A 14065-nucleotide genomic window follows, 5' to 3' on the forward strand; every position below is an offset into this window, starting at 1 on the left:
GTGACAAGGGCTATCACTATTAATGTGAATAGTGGCAGCCCTTGCAATTTTGTTTCCACCCTTATGGGCTAGGGCAATGAAAATTACTATTCATATAAGATATGAGAAGATGAATTTGTATAGAGTTTTTTTATGTGGAAAGTAAAGAATATGGCTAGGTATTTATTTTAAAAAAATTCTAAAGCTTTTGGTTTTTTTTTTTTATTGCCCAGGCAGCAACTCAGGCTGAACTTGCCCGTGGACTTGCCCAAGTTGCACAGGCCCACTGTTTGCCCGGGCTAGAACTCTTGTGCTAGAGCTGCCTTTGGTTGCTTATTAGGCCCCCTCTTGCTAGGGCTCCCCCTCAAAGGTGGAAGTGCTCTTAGAGCATCTTTAACAGACTCTCTATCTTCTCATCCCTAGCTAACTTTTGTTAAAAAGAAAGAAAATCCTCCTCCAGCAGACTCCCTAATTGGCTCTTTATTTTGGAGAACCAACTTTTGGCTCTCTACATGTAGAGAGAATGAGAGAGAATTTGGCTAGGAGGAGAGAGAAAAAGAGAGAGAGAGATAGAGACATTTGAGAGGTTGGTGGGGTTGGATTCTACTTTTTTTAATAAATATTGGATTTGCAAGAGAAAGATGAGGAAAGAGAAAGAAAATAATAATAAAATATTTCAAATTAACCAAAATAGAAAACATTGCTGAAGAAAATACCTTTTAAGTGGTTTGCTATAATAGCTTTCTAGCTATTTTAGCTAGAATTTAACTAAAATTTGGACTCTCCTGGAGATGCTCTTAGGTTCCATTTGTTTACAGGTAGTGAAGTTAAAATGACTAGACATTTAGGCCGGAGTGTCATGGCTTTTCAACACACGTACTTGCGTCTCCTTGCCAACATAGAAAATTCTACACTAGTTGAATTTTTTACCGCTGTTTGTCAAAGAGGTATGTTTCTATGAAAGAAGTCTGCCAACTCAGTCAAGACAAACAAACCATAAACCAAGCACAAAGAAAGGAACAGAAGAGGCTTCCTACACTCATTTTTGTAACCTCACAAGAAAAAGAGGCCAAGGATGAAGAATCCTACCTCACATGCCAACACCATCACCCATAAAAATAGAGGGATTATTTTCTTAGCCAAGAATTGAGATATGCAGAAAAAAGTATACATTTGCAGTATGCCACTTAGTCCAGAGAAACATGTGTACATGTTCCACCACACAAGTGGCAGAACAGAACCTATAAAACACGAGCACTCAAAAGCACAAATCAAATTCAAATGAAAGCCAAGCATCTCAATTTATATTCTCATTTTCCTCACCAATGTCGACAACAATATCAGCGCCATAATCAAATACCTCCTTATAGAATTTCCACAGATGGCCTTACTTAGAAACCAGCCCATCCAGCAGGTTGAGAAGCTGGCTTGCTCTCCATAACCTTTGCCTCGCCAAAGTGCGGAGAATTATTTCCTTCACCCATAGGTCTTGAAATCTGTGTGCTGCCAGTGGGCACAGCAGTAAAACTCTCTGCTCCAAAACCCCATGAGTCAAAACCAATATTTACTTTAGTGCTCTGCTTGTTCTGGTGACCGTTTCTTGTCCTGACAGATTTCATGGTGTTATCTGTTGAAGAAGGCTGCTGCGATTTGGGTTCCTCTACAAATGGCTGCCATGGGTTTGGTTCTGGACTCGGAATACTCCTGTCAGATTTTCCTTGATCCCAAAAACTTCCTTCAATCTTCTCCCTCTGCTGCAGAAAACAATTAATTCTACCAATTAAAGAGATAATAAAGAGGGAACAATTGAAAGTCAAACAGTTGTAAGATTTGCACACAAATTACTTAATAAGAATACCAGCAGATTTGCAGATGGCAGAATTCCAGGTGAAGTTTGATTTCTTGATGCATCTTTATTTGGTGATGGTGTTCTAGCAGCAAGCGTCTGCTTAAGCTCCTGTAACTCCTGCCTCTGAGATCGGCAGATGGCAGATAGCTTTTCAAATTTGGAAGTTATTTCACCCTTTTCCAAATTGGCTTGCTTCAGCTGCTCTTTCAATCTCTCTACTTCAGCCTCCAATGCTTCTTCTTTTCCAGATTTGTTATTACTAGCTCCCATGCTGAGTCTTTTAGTATCAAACTCAGCAACAAAAGAGTTAAATGCTTCATCTTGCAAACCAGTTGCACTCTGAGATTTAGATGCCTTTGGCCTTTCAGTTCCATGGTCTGTATCCTTTGGGAAGAAACTTATTTCAAAGTCCCTTGAAGGTCCATCTTCAGGCTTGTGCGATTTGCCATGCGAGTTTCTTCGTGTAGCATGAACTTGTGCATTTTCCTCTTTTGCAGGGGCACTGTTCTTGGGTATAGGATGAATTTCCAGACGAATGCCATCAAGTTTTGCAGTGTAATGGCCAGCGGGCTCATCATCAAACTTAGGTATAGTATTTTCTTCAACAAGTGAGTTATCTGCATGTTGAGTGGACCAGAATGCACCAAGCTGTCCTCCACTTCCCCCTGCCTTAGACGTATTTGAAAATTGTGTTGAATTTCTAGCTGATTCTCCAACTGAAGTTGGTGGTGGTGGTGGGCTTCTACGGGGCCCTGCAGGTGACTTGTTTGCTGACCTTAAAATACCTGCTGGTTTGCAATAAAGTACTCACTCACTTCAAAACTGAAAGCTTCGAACATCAATTTTATTTAATTAAATATTATTGATTTTTCTACTCTTAACAAATTTCCATAAACTAGCAACATCACTTTTAAAACTGATAGATCGGACAGGAAGAAAAAGCTAGAAACAAAGGTTTAAGTGTCAAAGACAAAAGAAACCAGCATGTCAAGCACTTCTTAGAATTAAAGTTCTGACATAAGGAACAAATAAAAAATTAGTCCCAAACAAAGAAGTTTTAGTTAACAAGTAATGCTCTGATGTTCCCATCCTCACCTTCATGCTTTTCAGCAGAGTTCATTTCAGGTTGCCTATCCGGTAAAGACTTCTGCAAACCAACTGGTAACTGCTCATTAACACGAAACCACACCTGCCACCACAGAAAGGTTGGAAAAGCATCAGTAAAGAGTGTTAGAATCTCCACACCTACTGTTTGCATGGACACAAATGATCTAAAACTAACCTAAATTCATGGAGATGAATGGCCAATCAAGCAAAGCGCTTGCCTGCGTGATGTCTGGTCGGTCATCTGGTGAAGACTGAAGCATGTCTCTGATTAGATCTGTGATAAACGAGCTGTATTTAGGTAATTCTGGAATGCGATAGTTTCCATTTAAGATCTGCAGCTTTGATTCTCCATCAAATGCACTTTTGAAGTAGCAAATGCGAAAGAGAAGGCACCCAAGAGCCTGCAAGAAGAAATCATAGTCTCAACTCCCAGTAAATTATAATATTCAACTGTTTCAGAATTTCCAACTGATCTCGAGGAACCAATCAACTTACCCATATGTCTACTTTCTCATTTATAAGTTCTCTCCGAAAAAGGTCCCACATCTAATTCAAAAGGAGGAAATCAAATATTTTAACAGATTGAAGATTATACATTCAAGTTTGAAAATAAAGTTTTCTGTTCAACCTCAGGGGCTCTATAGGCAGGTGTAGTGTGCTTTCTGATATTATCCTCTTCAATACCCATTTCTTCAGGCCTCTCAAAGCGCTTGTGATTGGTAGAGATGCTTCCAAAATCACACAACTTCCACAATCCATCAGACCCCAACAGAAGATTCTCAGCTTTCAAGTCCCTGAAAATGCAAGCAGGACACTGAGTACCAACTATTAATAGTTGACTGGGAAGCACATGAATATTTTTTTTTTTAAATTAATAAGATAATGGATTTATCAGATTTCTAATCTTTTGGTACAAATTCAGATTTTGATTTGATTGTTCAGATCTCGTCTCATTTTCATCTTACATGGGATTAAAATAGATTGCAATTGAAAAACATTGTAAGATAATAAGAGCATCAAAGACAACGAATTGTTAATGCTTCTGATTGAGAAAACAATTCTTAAAACAAACAAAAAAAATACAAATAACAAAACTTAATCTGCAGAAAGATGATAAACAATAAAATGCAAAGTGCCCAATGGAAGTACCTATGAGCAATGGGAGGGGACTGAGAGTGCATTGCAAAAACTGCATTACACACATCTCTGAAGATCGCAAGAGCCTGTTTCTCATCAAAGAACCCAGCTCCTCTGCTCTCCAGTACACTAACCAAAGACTTGTCACAAAACTCCATGACAAGGAGTGCCTCCTTTGTGCGGCCCATGTCCAAGACGGTGTGGGCATGGAGTGTGACCACGTTGGGATGTCCTCTAAGCAACTTCATGACCGAGATCTCCTTCATCACCAGCTCCAGCATCTCCTCATCATTACATATGATGTGCTTCAAAGCGTACTGCTTGGACACATTCACAACGTCCCGAGCTAAGTAAACGCAAGAGAACCCACCTTCCGCAATGGCGTTCTTGACATGAATCTTGAGATTTCCAATGTCAATGGAGCGGCCTTCGAGCCCAGTTGGCTCCTTGTGCATGAAAGGCTTGAACCTCCACATGATCAATGGATTGATTTATGGGTACAAACAAATACAATGAAGACCAAAACACTGCAAAGAAATAGCCAATAGCATACATATCAATCAAACAAATCCCATTACAGATAATCATGTAATTATCTCAGCATCTCATCTAAATTGCAAATCGACCACTCTTTCACTATGAGGATAAAATTGCTTTCATATTTTATTCAAAAGAACGATAACCTTGATTAAACTGAACCCAGAAAATCCACAATCCCGCAAACCAAACAAAGGAGAAGCAGGACCCAGAAAAGCAAAGTAAAAAAAGCAAATGAATGGATCTGAAGCCTACGAAAATGATCAAATTCGGAGAATCAGATCTGAGGAATGAAGCTGAAGCAAACACAATAATCAATACAAATGCAACTGAAAACGAAAAGGCAGCTGCAGATGTAGAGGGTTGTACTGTACCTCGAGGCTTGGGGTATGAGATTGTGGATTGGGAACTGCGGTTTGAAGCTTCAGAGATCTAAGATCAAGAGCTTACGTGCTGATCCAGACTCTGTATCTCTCTGAAAGAGCCTTTTGTCCAATTTCTTATATAATTCAAAGAAAAAGACATCAAGATTATAATATAATACTCAAAGTAAATGGAAAAAATGGGTGGAGATTGGAGAGAGAAATCTAGGTGGTGGGGGTGGTGTAATGCAAAATAGCAGTCCCTTGTGCCTGGGCTAGATTGTCTGCTTTTGGTGTAGGACTCAGTCTAAATCACACCATTGGTAAATTTCAGTTTTGGGAGTCGACGGTTTGGATGTAGTGATGTTCCATACGTGTAAGATGGTCTTGTGCTTTCGGTGGGGTTAGTTACCGTGAGACTTCTCTACTAAGTTTTAAAACTTCGATTAAGAAAAAAAGGACAAATTACATAAAATCTCCCTATCTATAGGGTCATTTACGAGTTCATATATGATTTTGGGGACATTTACCAGTACATACTCAACGTCAGGAAACCTAGAGGGGTGTATTCAATTAGGATTATAAAGTGTTTAAAAAGATTTTTAAAATCCAGGTGTATTCAATTTGGATTTATACAAACTTTAAAAGAGGTTTTACAAGTCTGGGTGTATTTAATTCGGACTTGTATGAACTTTTAAAAAGTCCACTCAAATATAGGTGTATTCAATTAGGATTATAAAAAAGTTGAATCAAATCTAGGTGTATTTGAAAGGCATATATTTTGAAGGATTTCATTAAGCGATAAATTTTCTTTGGTTTTAAGGGGAGAGCTATAAATAACAAAGACCATAATAAATCCAACCTCCCCCCCAAGTATTTTCATCAGACGTTTTTCTCTTGCCCTAACTTTTCTCTCTGCAAGAGAAGACAGAAGACGAACAACTTCCTTCCTCCATCTATGAAGGTGTGCTCCCTATTTTTTCTTTGATCAATACCTCGTTGGGTTTTCTTCTTCCATGATTTTTCTTCATCGTGTTTTTCTTGTTATTAGGTTATAGTTTGGGGTTACTAGGTTTATGCTTGTTTACTAGGGTTTATGCTTGTTACTACTTGTTTTTCTTCTGAAATATCTATATACAACTAGATAGAAAATTGAAATAATTGACAACCTTTCTATAAACGAACAAAAAAACTGAGACGAATATAGATGAACATTAAAAAAATGAAAATCCAAAAATTTCAACTTTTAAATGTTGTTTTGAAAGCCTAAACGACCTCAAAAGCCCAAAATACACCATATTACATAGCAAAGCAATGTGTTTGACTCGTGGTATCGTTCTCTTTTAAAAAAGGTATCATACACCTCAATCGGAGTTTAGACGCCAAATCTGTAAATTCCTACTGCGTCCTTTTTCCATTCAACATAAGATGTGGCATGTCTGATCTATGGTTGCTTATGTACATTTTTTGTATATTTTTTATGCTATATTTGTGATTGACATGATAAAATTCATAGCTGCACTCAAATGGAGTCTGAAAATACATAACAAGTAAATGGAAAAGGGAAGAGCAAACAAGATTATAATGCTTGGAGTGTGGAAGAGAGTAGAATGTTGTTGCAACTCATGGTTGATGCTGCAAGCCATGGATGGCGTGATGCTAATGGAATGCTAAGCAAGGCAACTGTAGAAACCAAAATACTCCCCAAGATTAATGAAAACTTAGGTGTCACAAAACCTATTCTCAATACCAGAGTCGGTTGAAGTACTTTAAAAGAGAATACCAAAGTCGGTTGAAGTACTTTAAAAGAGAATACAAAAAATATTCACAGCTTCTCCATCACAGAGGATATTTGGTATATTTAAGTCACGATTTACAATTTTCAAGTCTGCACCTCCATTCCTATATGTGACACAAACAGATATAATGTTAGCTTGTATAGGACTACACAATTTTCTTCAAAAAGAGTGTAGATCTGACGAATTTCCTGTTGAATTGGAGGACGAATCTTCTTCATCTTCATCGTTACCGGTTAATGAAGGGGATCCTGAACTAATTTTCCAAACACAAGAACAACAATGATAGAATGCTAATGAATGGAGAGTTGGTATAGCTTTGAATATGTGGAGAGATGCTGGGCGCAATGACACTAGAATCAAGGATAATGAATGAACGTTAAATATTTTTCTTAAACTTTTCTTTTAAATTTGTAATACATTTGTCACTATATGTCTTATGAATTTTGCTTTTTGTTAAACATAATTTTATTTCATGTTGTTAAAGGAAAAGATGTTATGAATTTGGTTTTTTATTTCATGTCGTTTAGAATTTCATTTCATCTTTTTTATGCACAGCAATGTTACTATATACATTGGCAACATTGATAGGGGGGGAGTTTAATGCTTTGATGAGATAGTTAAAAGGTTCTGAGCACATCTTTTGTTTTTGTTTTTTTTTTTTTTTTTTTTTAGGTTTGATAGATAGTTAAAAGGTTCTGTTGAATATGTTGAATTTAGCAGACAAGCAATGGCATATATTTTCGATAAGCAACAAAGCCTGGACAACCAATGCTTGGATTTGAATAGATGTGTAAAACCAATGCTTGGATTCTCTTTTCTGTGGGCAGGTTTGTTTTTTATTTGACCAAACTTGGATTAGAAATAGCGTCAATTGCATTTGCCTGCAGCACTGGCTTTGACAAGGATGGGAATAAAATGAAATATACTGTCGACATAAGAGGCCAATGTGTAAACATATCCACATTCAAAGTCTAGAGTAAAAGCCATACAAATCTTATGAAAGTTTATTAAAAAATTATACAGAAGTCTATCAAGTTCTATATGAATTCTAAAGTTCCATCAAGTTCTATGAAAGTTGACACTTAAACAAAATCTTTTTAAACACTCTAGAATCCTAATTGAATACACCCCCTCTTACAATTTGCCTCCTCCATTAGCCAAACTGTTAGTTAGTTTGTTAAATGCTGACGTGTCAAAAGTGAGACCCCTTTTTTTATGACGTGGACTTCCACGTGGACTAAAAATTATTTTAAAAAATCTCTCTCTCTCTCTCTCTGTGAACCAGACCCAGAACTCTCTCTCTTTTCCTCCATAGCCTCTGCCACCAAACGCTCCTCCGTCTGATCCACCTGTACCACCAAACCCTCCTCCATTTGATCATCCTCTACCACCAAACCCTCCTCTGTCTAATCTACCCTTACCACCAAAGCTCCCTATGTCTCCACCTCTACCACCAAAACCACCCCCTCTACATCCAAAGCCCCCTCTATCTCCCTCTCTCTCACCACCTCTACCTCCAAAACCCCGTCCACCTCTAAAACCTCCTTTGTCTGAATTTCCTCTATCTGAACCACCTCTCCAATTTCCACCACTTCGATTATTATTGAAATCTTCAGGTTGGTCTCCATTTCCACCATCTATTGATTGACTGCCACCAAAAGAATTTGTTGAATTCCAATTGCTTTTACTGCTCCAATTAGAATTCTGATTTGCATCACTTGACCCACCTCAATTACCAAGCTTGCTTACTGTGGGAGGAAATTTCCCCACGAGAATATTCGGTTCGGAATATTCCCCTTTCTTCTTCGCCGCCTCTTTCTCCCTGTAAAATAGAACAAATAAGAGGACCACACCCGGGGGGTGTTGGCCAAAGGCCCTCCGATGCCTAAGTCAGTTCAATCGATCCGTAGAGAAACGATAGCTAAAATAGGGTACGGGATATGTTTATAATATAAATCGGGCGGCCTGAGCCTTATGTAAAAGGGAGAGAAAAGAGGTGGCTAGGGTTTGAGAGGAATTTTATGTAGAGATTTTAGTAGTAATTCTGACGTACCTCAACCCTTGTGTGTGGCTATGCTTTTATAGTAGTCTCGGAGGTTAGGGTTTCAGAGGAATAATTCTGTAGATGGAAGGGAATTATTCCTCCCTTTTTTGGGATTGATTTGATTAATTAGGGATTTGATTTATTAGGGTAAATCAAATCCCTAATTGTGGTAGGTATCAAATCAAATCCCGATTCAATTAGGTAACTCCTCATTTAATTGGGGATCGTGGTAATTAACCAAATCAAATCTCAGCCTAATTAGGTAACGTTCAATTTAATTGGATAATTCCCAATTAAATTGAGTAACTCCCAATTAGGTTGATTAATTCCCAATTTAGTCAAATAATCCCCAAATGGTAGGAATTATTTGACCTAGGGTTTGATTTAATTAGGTTCCCACACTTACCTCAACGTGCTAAAAACCTCAAATACAAACACACAAAACACACCTGAGAAGCACAGATGGGAAAAAATCGAATAAGAAAACAGTAATTCGAAAAGTAATGGTTAGGGGTTCGGAGGAAAAAACCTCTTCGACTTTGTTGAGATTGAGATGCAGAGTGGAGTTGATCCAGGCCAAGATCTCAGATCTGCCTACGAAATAAGCCCCATCCATGATTCCGATATTCATCACCATTTTTAGAGTATCTGTGCGCTTCTGAGATTTCGGTGATTTTTCTATCTTAAGGCCTCTGCGTCTCTAAAGATGAAGAGACGAAAACTCGGTGTCTAAATGTGAAGCGGAGAGAGAGAGAGAGAGAGAGAGAGAGAGAGAGAGAGAGAGAGAGAGAGAGATTTTAAAATAATTTTTTTTTATAAATTTTAAGTCCACGTCATATAAAAAAAGGTCCTATTTTTGACACGTCAGCATTTAACAGACTGACTAACAGTTTGACTAACGGAATGGGCAAATTGTAAGATTTTCGTAATGTTGAGTATGTACTGGTAAATGTCCCCAAAATAGGATATGAACTCATAAATGACCCTATAGATTGGGGGGTTTTATATAGTTTGTTCAAAATAAAAAATAAAAAAACACTTATAGGGCTAGTTTGGTATTACTGTAGTTCTTTTAAAATTGGTTGATTCTAGTTTATTGTGTGCATATTTATTTATCACAAATGAATATTGAAATTATCTTAATTCTTGCTTTTTATGTGTTGCAATTATTCTAATATCTCACTTTCTCCATGTTTACTATCGCATAAGGAATAAAAAATTATGTGATTCCAACAAATAAAAATTATTCATTTATCCTTAATAAAGAAGACTTGTTGGTACAAAACTATGGGTTTAATCGGTATGAGTTTATGACTATTTTCGGGTTGGGCGGAGGATATTGGATTGGTGGTACTGCTTCTTAGTTTGTTATCGTTTAATAAAAGCCCTAGACCCGGAAGGTCCCAACCAAACTAAAATTACACAACAAGCACAAAGGCCAGAATAAGTGAGCCAACAAAAACACACAATACATCCACCTCACTAGAATCGCATACAAAGATAAAATGCAGAGTAATTACAATAAAAATTATAAGTACCAAACATAACCTAGCAACTTAGGCAAATCACCACCAATTTGGGAAGGAGATAGCACCATGAAGAGAACGTGCATGACCACTCAAAATCCTCCCAACGCTCAACCAAGCAACAAAGCACTCTTCCTTCTCCACCAGGTCCACAACACCAACCTTTGAAAACTTCCAATTTTGCAAAAGGCTTTTCTCCATAAAATCCCAATCCTCAAAACAGAAAAATCCATTGGCATAGAAGTATATGTGCTTTAGATCTAGTAGGATCTCTGATAGATAAAAGCATATCTATAGAGATCCAAGTCAAATCTAAGGAACATTAAGATAAAACCAAGAGACAATCACCCAATAAAGAGAGGAAATGGGAAAGAATTGGCACAAGAGCCAATGAAACAAACCCTAGAACAAACTAGGGAGAACCCAAAAACCTTGCCAAAAGCAAGGACATGAAAAAATCCAACACAAATGCTGGAGGGGAAAAACTCTCTACAACATAACGGGATGAGGGATAATAGCCCAGAAATCAAGGATTTCTTATTTTTCCGATAGGATCCAAGGAAAATCTCCTATCCAAAGAGAAGGATATATTGTGTTTTTCTCAAAAATAAGGTTTATTTAGATCTCTAGGTTATCAAAAATTCATTTGATAGGCAACATAAGACTTTAAACAAAATCCTAGAGCCTAAAACAAAACCTTTCAAAGGATCTTAAGGTTCAAAGAGTTGATGTGCATTGCAAACTACCATACTTGAAATTAAAGAGAGGAAAGTAGATAGAAACTCACTCTTGGAGCGCAACTTGAGTCCAAATAAAGTATTCCATCAAGTGATGGTGGTATGATCCAATTTTTACTTCTCCTCCAAGCCACAAAGTAGTGACCTCCAGAGTCTCCACACCATGCCTTCTTTTTGGAATGAAGATGATACACAAGAGAAGTATGTGGTGCTAGCAACACTTCTCTTGGGACTGATTTTAGCTTAAATTAGGAAGAAAGATTTGATGTTTTCACTTACTTCCTCTTCACCATGGGGTGAAGCCACATGCAAGCCTGCTATGGCCGTGGCCCCCAACTTCCATGAAAAATCACAATTTCTTAAGAAGTTGCTGCAATATTAGTTCACATATAACTATATATAAATTTAGGCAAAATTGTAGCAATGGTCCCTGGACTAAGACCAAACTTTACTTTTCGTCCCTGAACTAAGAGCAAAATTGTAATATTAGTTCACATATTACTAAATTGTTATGGTGGTACTTTGATTATGCCTCCATTTTCAGAAATCGTCCTTTCCGTCATCTCAATCAACTTTTTCGTTAAAAATTATGACCTGGCATGGACAAGTCCTACTTAGCATGGGCAAAAATGTATTTTCACACTAAAAATTTAAAAAATAAATCTCCTCTCTCTCTTTCTTCTTTACCCATTCTTCCCAGGGGAAATTTCTTCCCCCTCCCATTTCTTCTTCCCCCTATGCAAAAGGCCAAGCAACTAGATAACTAGAGCTAGAAAGAAGAAGCCAAAGGCAAAAAGCTGCTCAAGCAAGGCAAGCGCAAGCACCCCTCCCTAACATTGGGCAAGATCCATGAAATTTCTTGCCTGAACATAGAAGATAAAGGGTTAGAGGCAGGGTTTGAAGGCAAGGCGATCTTGAAGACTTTGTTGCAGTCCCACTACGTGTAACTAGATGGGAATAGATCCAAGCTCAACTTTCGATCTGTTCTATACAAAATACTACTTCGGATGAATGGGGAATTACATTGCTCTTTGATTTGAAGAAGTTTTAAATCTTAATGCAAGCTGGAAACATCATTTTTCAATTATTACCTGCTAGGTTGGAGCTTATTTCTTCCCAAGAGCCATCCCATTTTTTGTTCCCCTCGATTCCTCCCCCCACCCAACCCCCAATTCATATATTATTTTTTAAAATTTGAGTAATCAAAGCATCATTCTATGGTGAGATATATCAAGTGACCCACCAATCTTCTATAGGTTTCTGGATTATGTAATAGTTCTCCATCTTCATTGTTTAACTTGAGATTTTGTTCCATGGGGAAGAAAGTAGGACGTGCACCAATAAGATCTAAGTCTTTCAAAATGTCAAGTGCATACTTCCGTTGGCTCAAATACAATCCCTTTGGAGAACGAGCCTATTCTATACCAAGGAAGTATTTTAAATCACCAAGGTCTTTTAAATGAAAACGTTGGTGCAACAAATTCTTGATAATTGATATAGTAGCAGTATCGGTACCTGTAATAATAATATCATCGACATATACAAGTAAGAAAATTGATGACTTACCTTTGTGACGATAGAAAAGGGAGTAATCTGCTTTAGATTGAGAAAATCCCGCATCAAGTAATGCTTTGGAAAATTTTGCAAACCAACACCGAGAAGCTTGCTTTAATCCATAAAGTGATTTGTTAAGATGGCACACCATATTTCCCCCTTTGCCGTGATAACCTTGAGGGAGCTGCATGTAAACCTCTTCATGTAAATCACCATGAAGAAAGGCATTATTGACATCTAATTGTTGAAGACACCAACCCTTGGCAGCGGCCAAAGATAATAAAACACGAACAGTGGTAAGCTTGGCAACAGGAGAAAAAGTTTCATGATAATCAATCCCTTCCATTTGCGTATATCCCTTAGCGACGAGGCGAGCTTTGCATCATTCAATAGTGCCATTAGATCCACTTGCAGCCAATGGCTTTTTTATGAGCAGGCAAGGCCATGAGGGTCCATGTATGATTAGCTTCCAAGGCAGCAAGTTCACTTTGCATAGCTTTACGCCATTCAGGATATTTAGTGGCTTCATCAAAAGTGTTAGGCTCAACAATGGTGGTAATAGGAGCAAGAAAACTTTGATGTTTAATAGAGAATTTGTCATAAGATAAATAATGGGATAAAGGGTACCTGGTGCCATGTTGAACCGGAGTTGAAGAAGGAAGATCAACTTGAGATTGGTAGCAGCGGTAGTCACTAAGGTAACCTGGTGGCTTTCGATGGCGAGAAGGAAGGGGAGTAGAGTTAGACGGTGTTGGTATAGATGGAGGAGAGGAGGACGGAATAGGAGGGAGAGAAGAAGTATGTGATATTGGGGAGGAATGGCTGGTAAATGGAGACAGAGAAGGTGTGGTCTCTGTAATGGGGTTAAGGGGTGGTGTAGGTGCGGAAGCAGTAGCATGGTCAGATGGCTCAAATTCTAGTATAGAAAGAGGTAAGACGCTAGGCATGGTATTTGTGTGGGATAAATTGTAAGGAAATACAGTTTCATAAAAAGTGACATCACGTGAAGTATAAACCTTTTTAGTGTGAAGATCATAAATTTTGTAAGCCTTTTGAGAAGGTGGATAACCAATAAAAATGCCTGGTGTGGCTCGTTTATTAAACTTTGAGTGAGGGGAAAGATTATGCCCATAACAAAGGCAACCAAAAATACGTAAATGTGCATAAGATGATGACTTGCCAAAAAGAACATCATAAGGTGTTTTTCCTTGTAAAATTTTTGTGGGCAAACGATTAATTAAATATGTAGCAGTAAGAACACAATCTCCCCAAAAAAATAAAGGTAAATTCGATTGGAAACGAAGAGAACGAGCAATGTTTAAGAGATGACAATGTTTGCGCTCGACAACGCCATTTTGTTGCGGTGTTCCCACACAACTATGTTGATGAATGACACCAAGTGAAGAAAAAAAATGTTTAATGGTGTGATTAAAA

General features: G+C 37.9%; 2 protein-coding genes across 4 annotated transcripts; both read right to left on the minus strand.

Moving 5' to 3' along the window:
* Positions 1 to 1092: 1092 nt before the first annotated feature.
* On the minus strand, positions 1093 to 5231 carry LOC117618754 (actin-regulating kinase 1). 3 transcript variants are annotated; one of them, XM_034348475.1, is made up of 8 exons: positions 4984 to 5231; positions 4085 to 4599; positions 3564 to 3729; positions 3431 to 3481; positions 3154 to 3336; positions 2924 to 3017; positions 1838 to 2613; positions 1093 to 1733 (listed from the first exon to the last, which is right to left on the minus strand). In XM_034348475.1, the coding sequence occupies exons 2-8, from the start codon at positions 4546 to 4548 to the stop codon at positions 1371 to 1373; spliced, it is 2097 nt and encodes a 698-aa protein (XP_034204366.1). In that variant the 5' UTR covers positions 4549 to 4599; positions 4984 to 5231; the 3' UTR covers positions 1093 to 1370. The 3 variants fall into 3 exon arrangements, with proteins under 3 accessions (XP_034204366.1, XP_034204367.1, XP_034204365.1); XM_034348476.1 differs by having other exon boundaries at positions 1093 to 1730; positions 1838 to 2616; positions 4984 to 5202; XM_034348474.1 differs by having other exon boundaries at positions 1838 to 2616; positions 4984 to 5198.
* Positions 5232 to 8147: 2916 nt separating this feature from the next.
* Positions 8148 to 9430, minus strand: LOC117617274 (H/ACA ribonucleoprotein complex subunit GAR1-like). Its single transcript, XM_034346589.1, has 2 exons — positions 9264 to 9430; positions 8148 to 8418 (listed from the first exon to the last, which is right to left on the minus strand). Exons 1-2 carry the CDS (start codon positions 9428 to 9430, stop codon positions 8148 to 8150), a joined length of 438 nt encoding a protein of 145 aa, XP_034202480.1.
* Positions 9431 to 14065: the final 4635 nt, after the last annotated feature.

This window comes from Prunus dulcis, chromosome 2 (assembly GCF_902201215.1).
Source record: "Prunus dulcis chromosome 2, ALMONDv2, whole genome shotgun sequence".
Lineage (NCBI taxonomy): Eukaryota > Viridiplantae > Streptophyta > Magnoliopsida > Rosales > Rosaceae > Prunus > Prunus dulcis.

Coding starts and splice junctions, on each gene's coding strand:
- LOC117617274 (XM_034346589.1), bottom strand. CDS start 9,430: ATGGATGGGGCTTATTTCGTAGGCAGATCTGAGATCTTGGCCTGGATC. Junction 8,419..9,263: donor TTCCCATCTGTGCTTCTCAG/GTGTGTTTTGTG, acceptor TTTTGGTGGCAG/TCAATCAATAGATGGTGGAA.
- LOC117618754 (XM_034348474.1), bottom strand. CDS start 4,548: ATGTGGAGGTTCAAGCCTTTCATGCACAAGGAGCCAACTGGGCTCGAA. Junction 3,730..4,084: donor TCCCCTCCCATTGCTCATAG/GTACTTCCATTG, acceptor TTGCATTTTCAG/GGACTTGAAAGCTGAGAATC. Junction 3,482..3,563: donor CTGCCTATAGAGCCCCTGAG/GTTGAACAGAAA, acceptor CTTTTGAATTAG/ATGTGGGACCTTTTTCGGAG.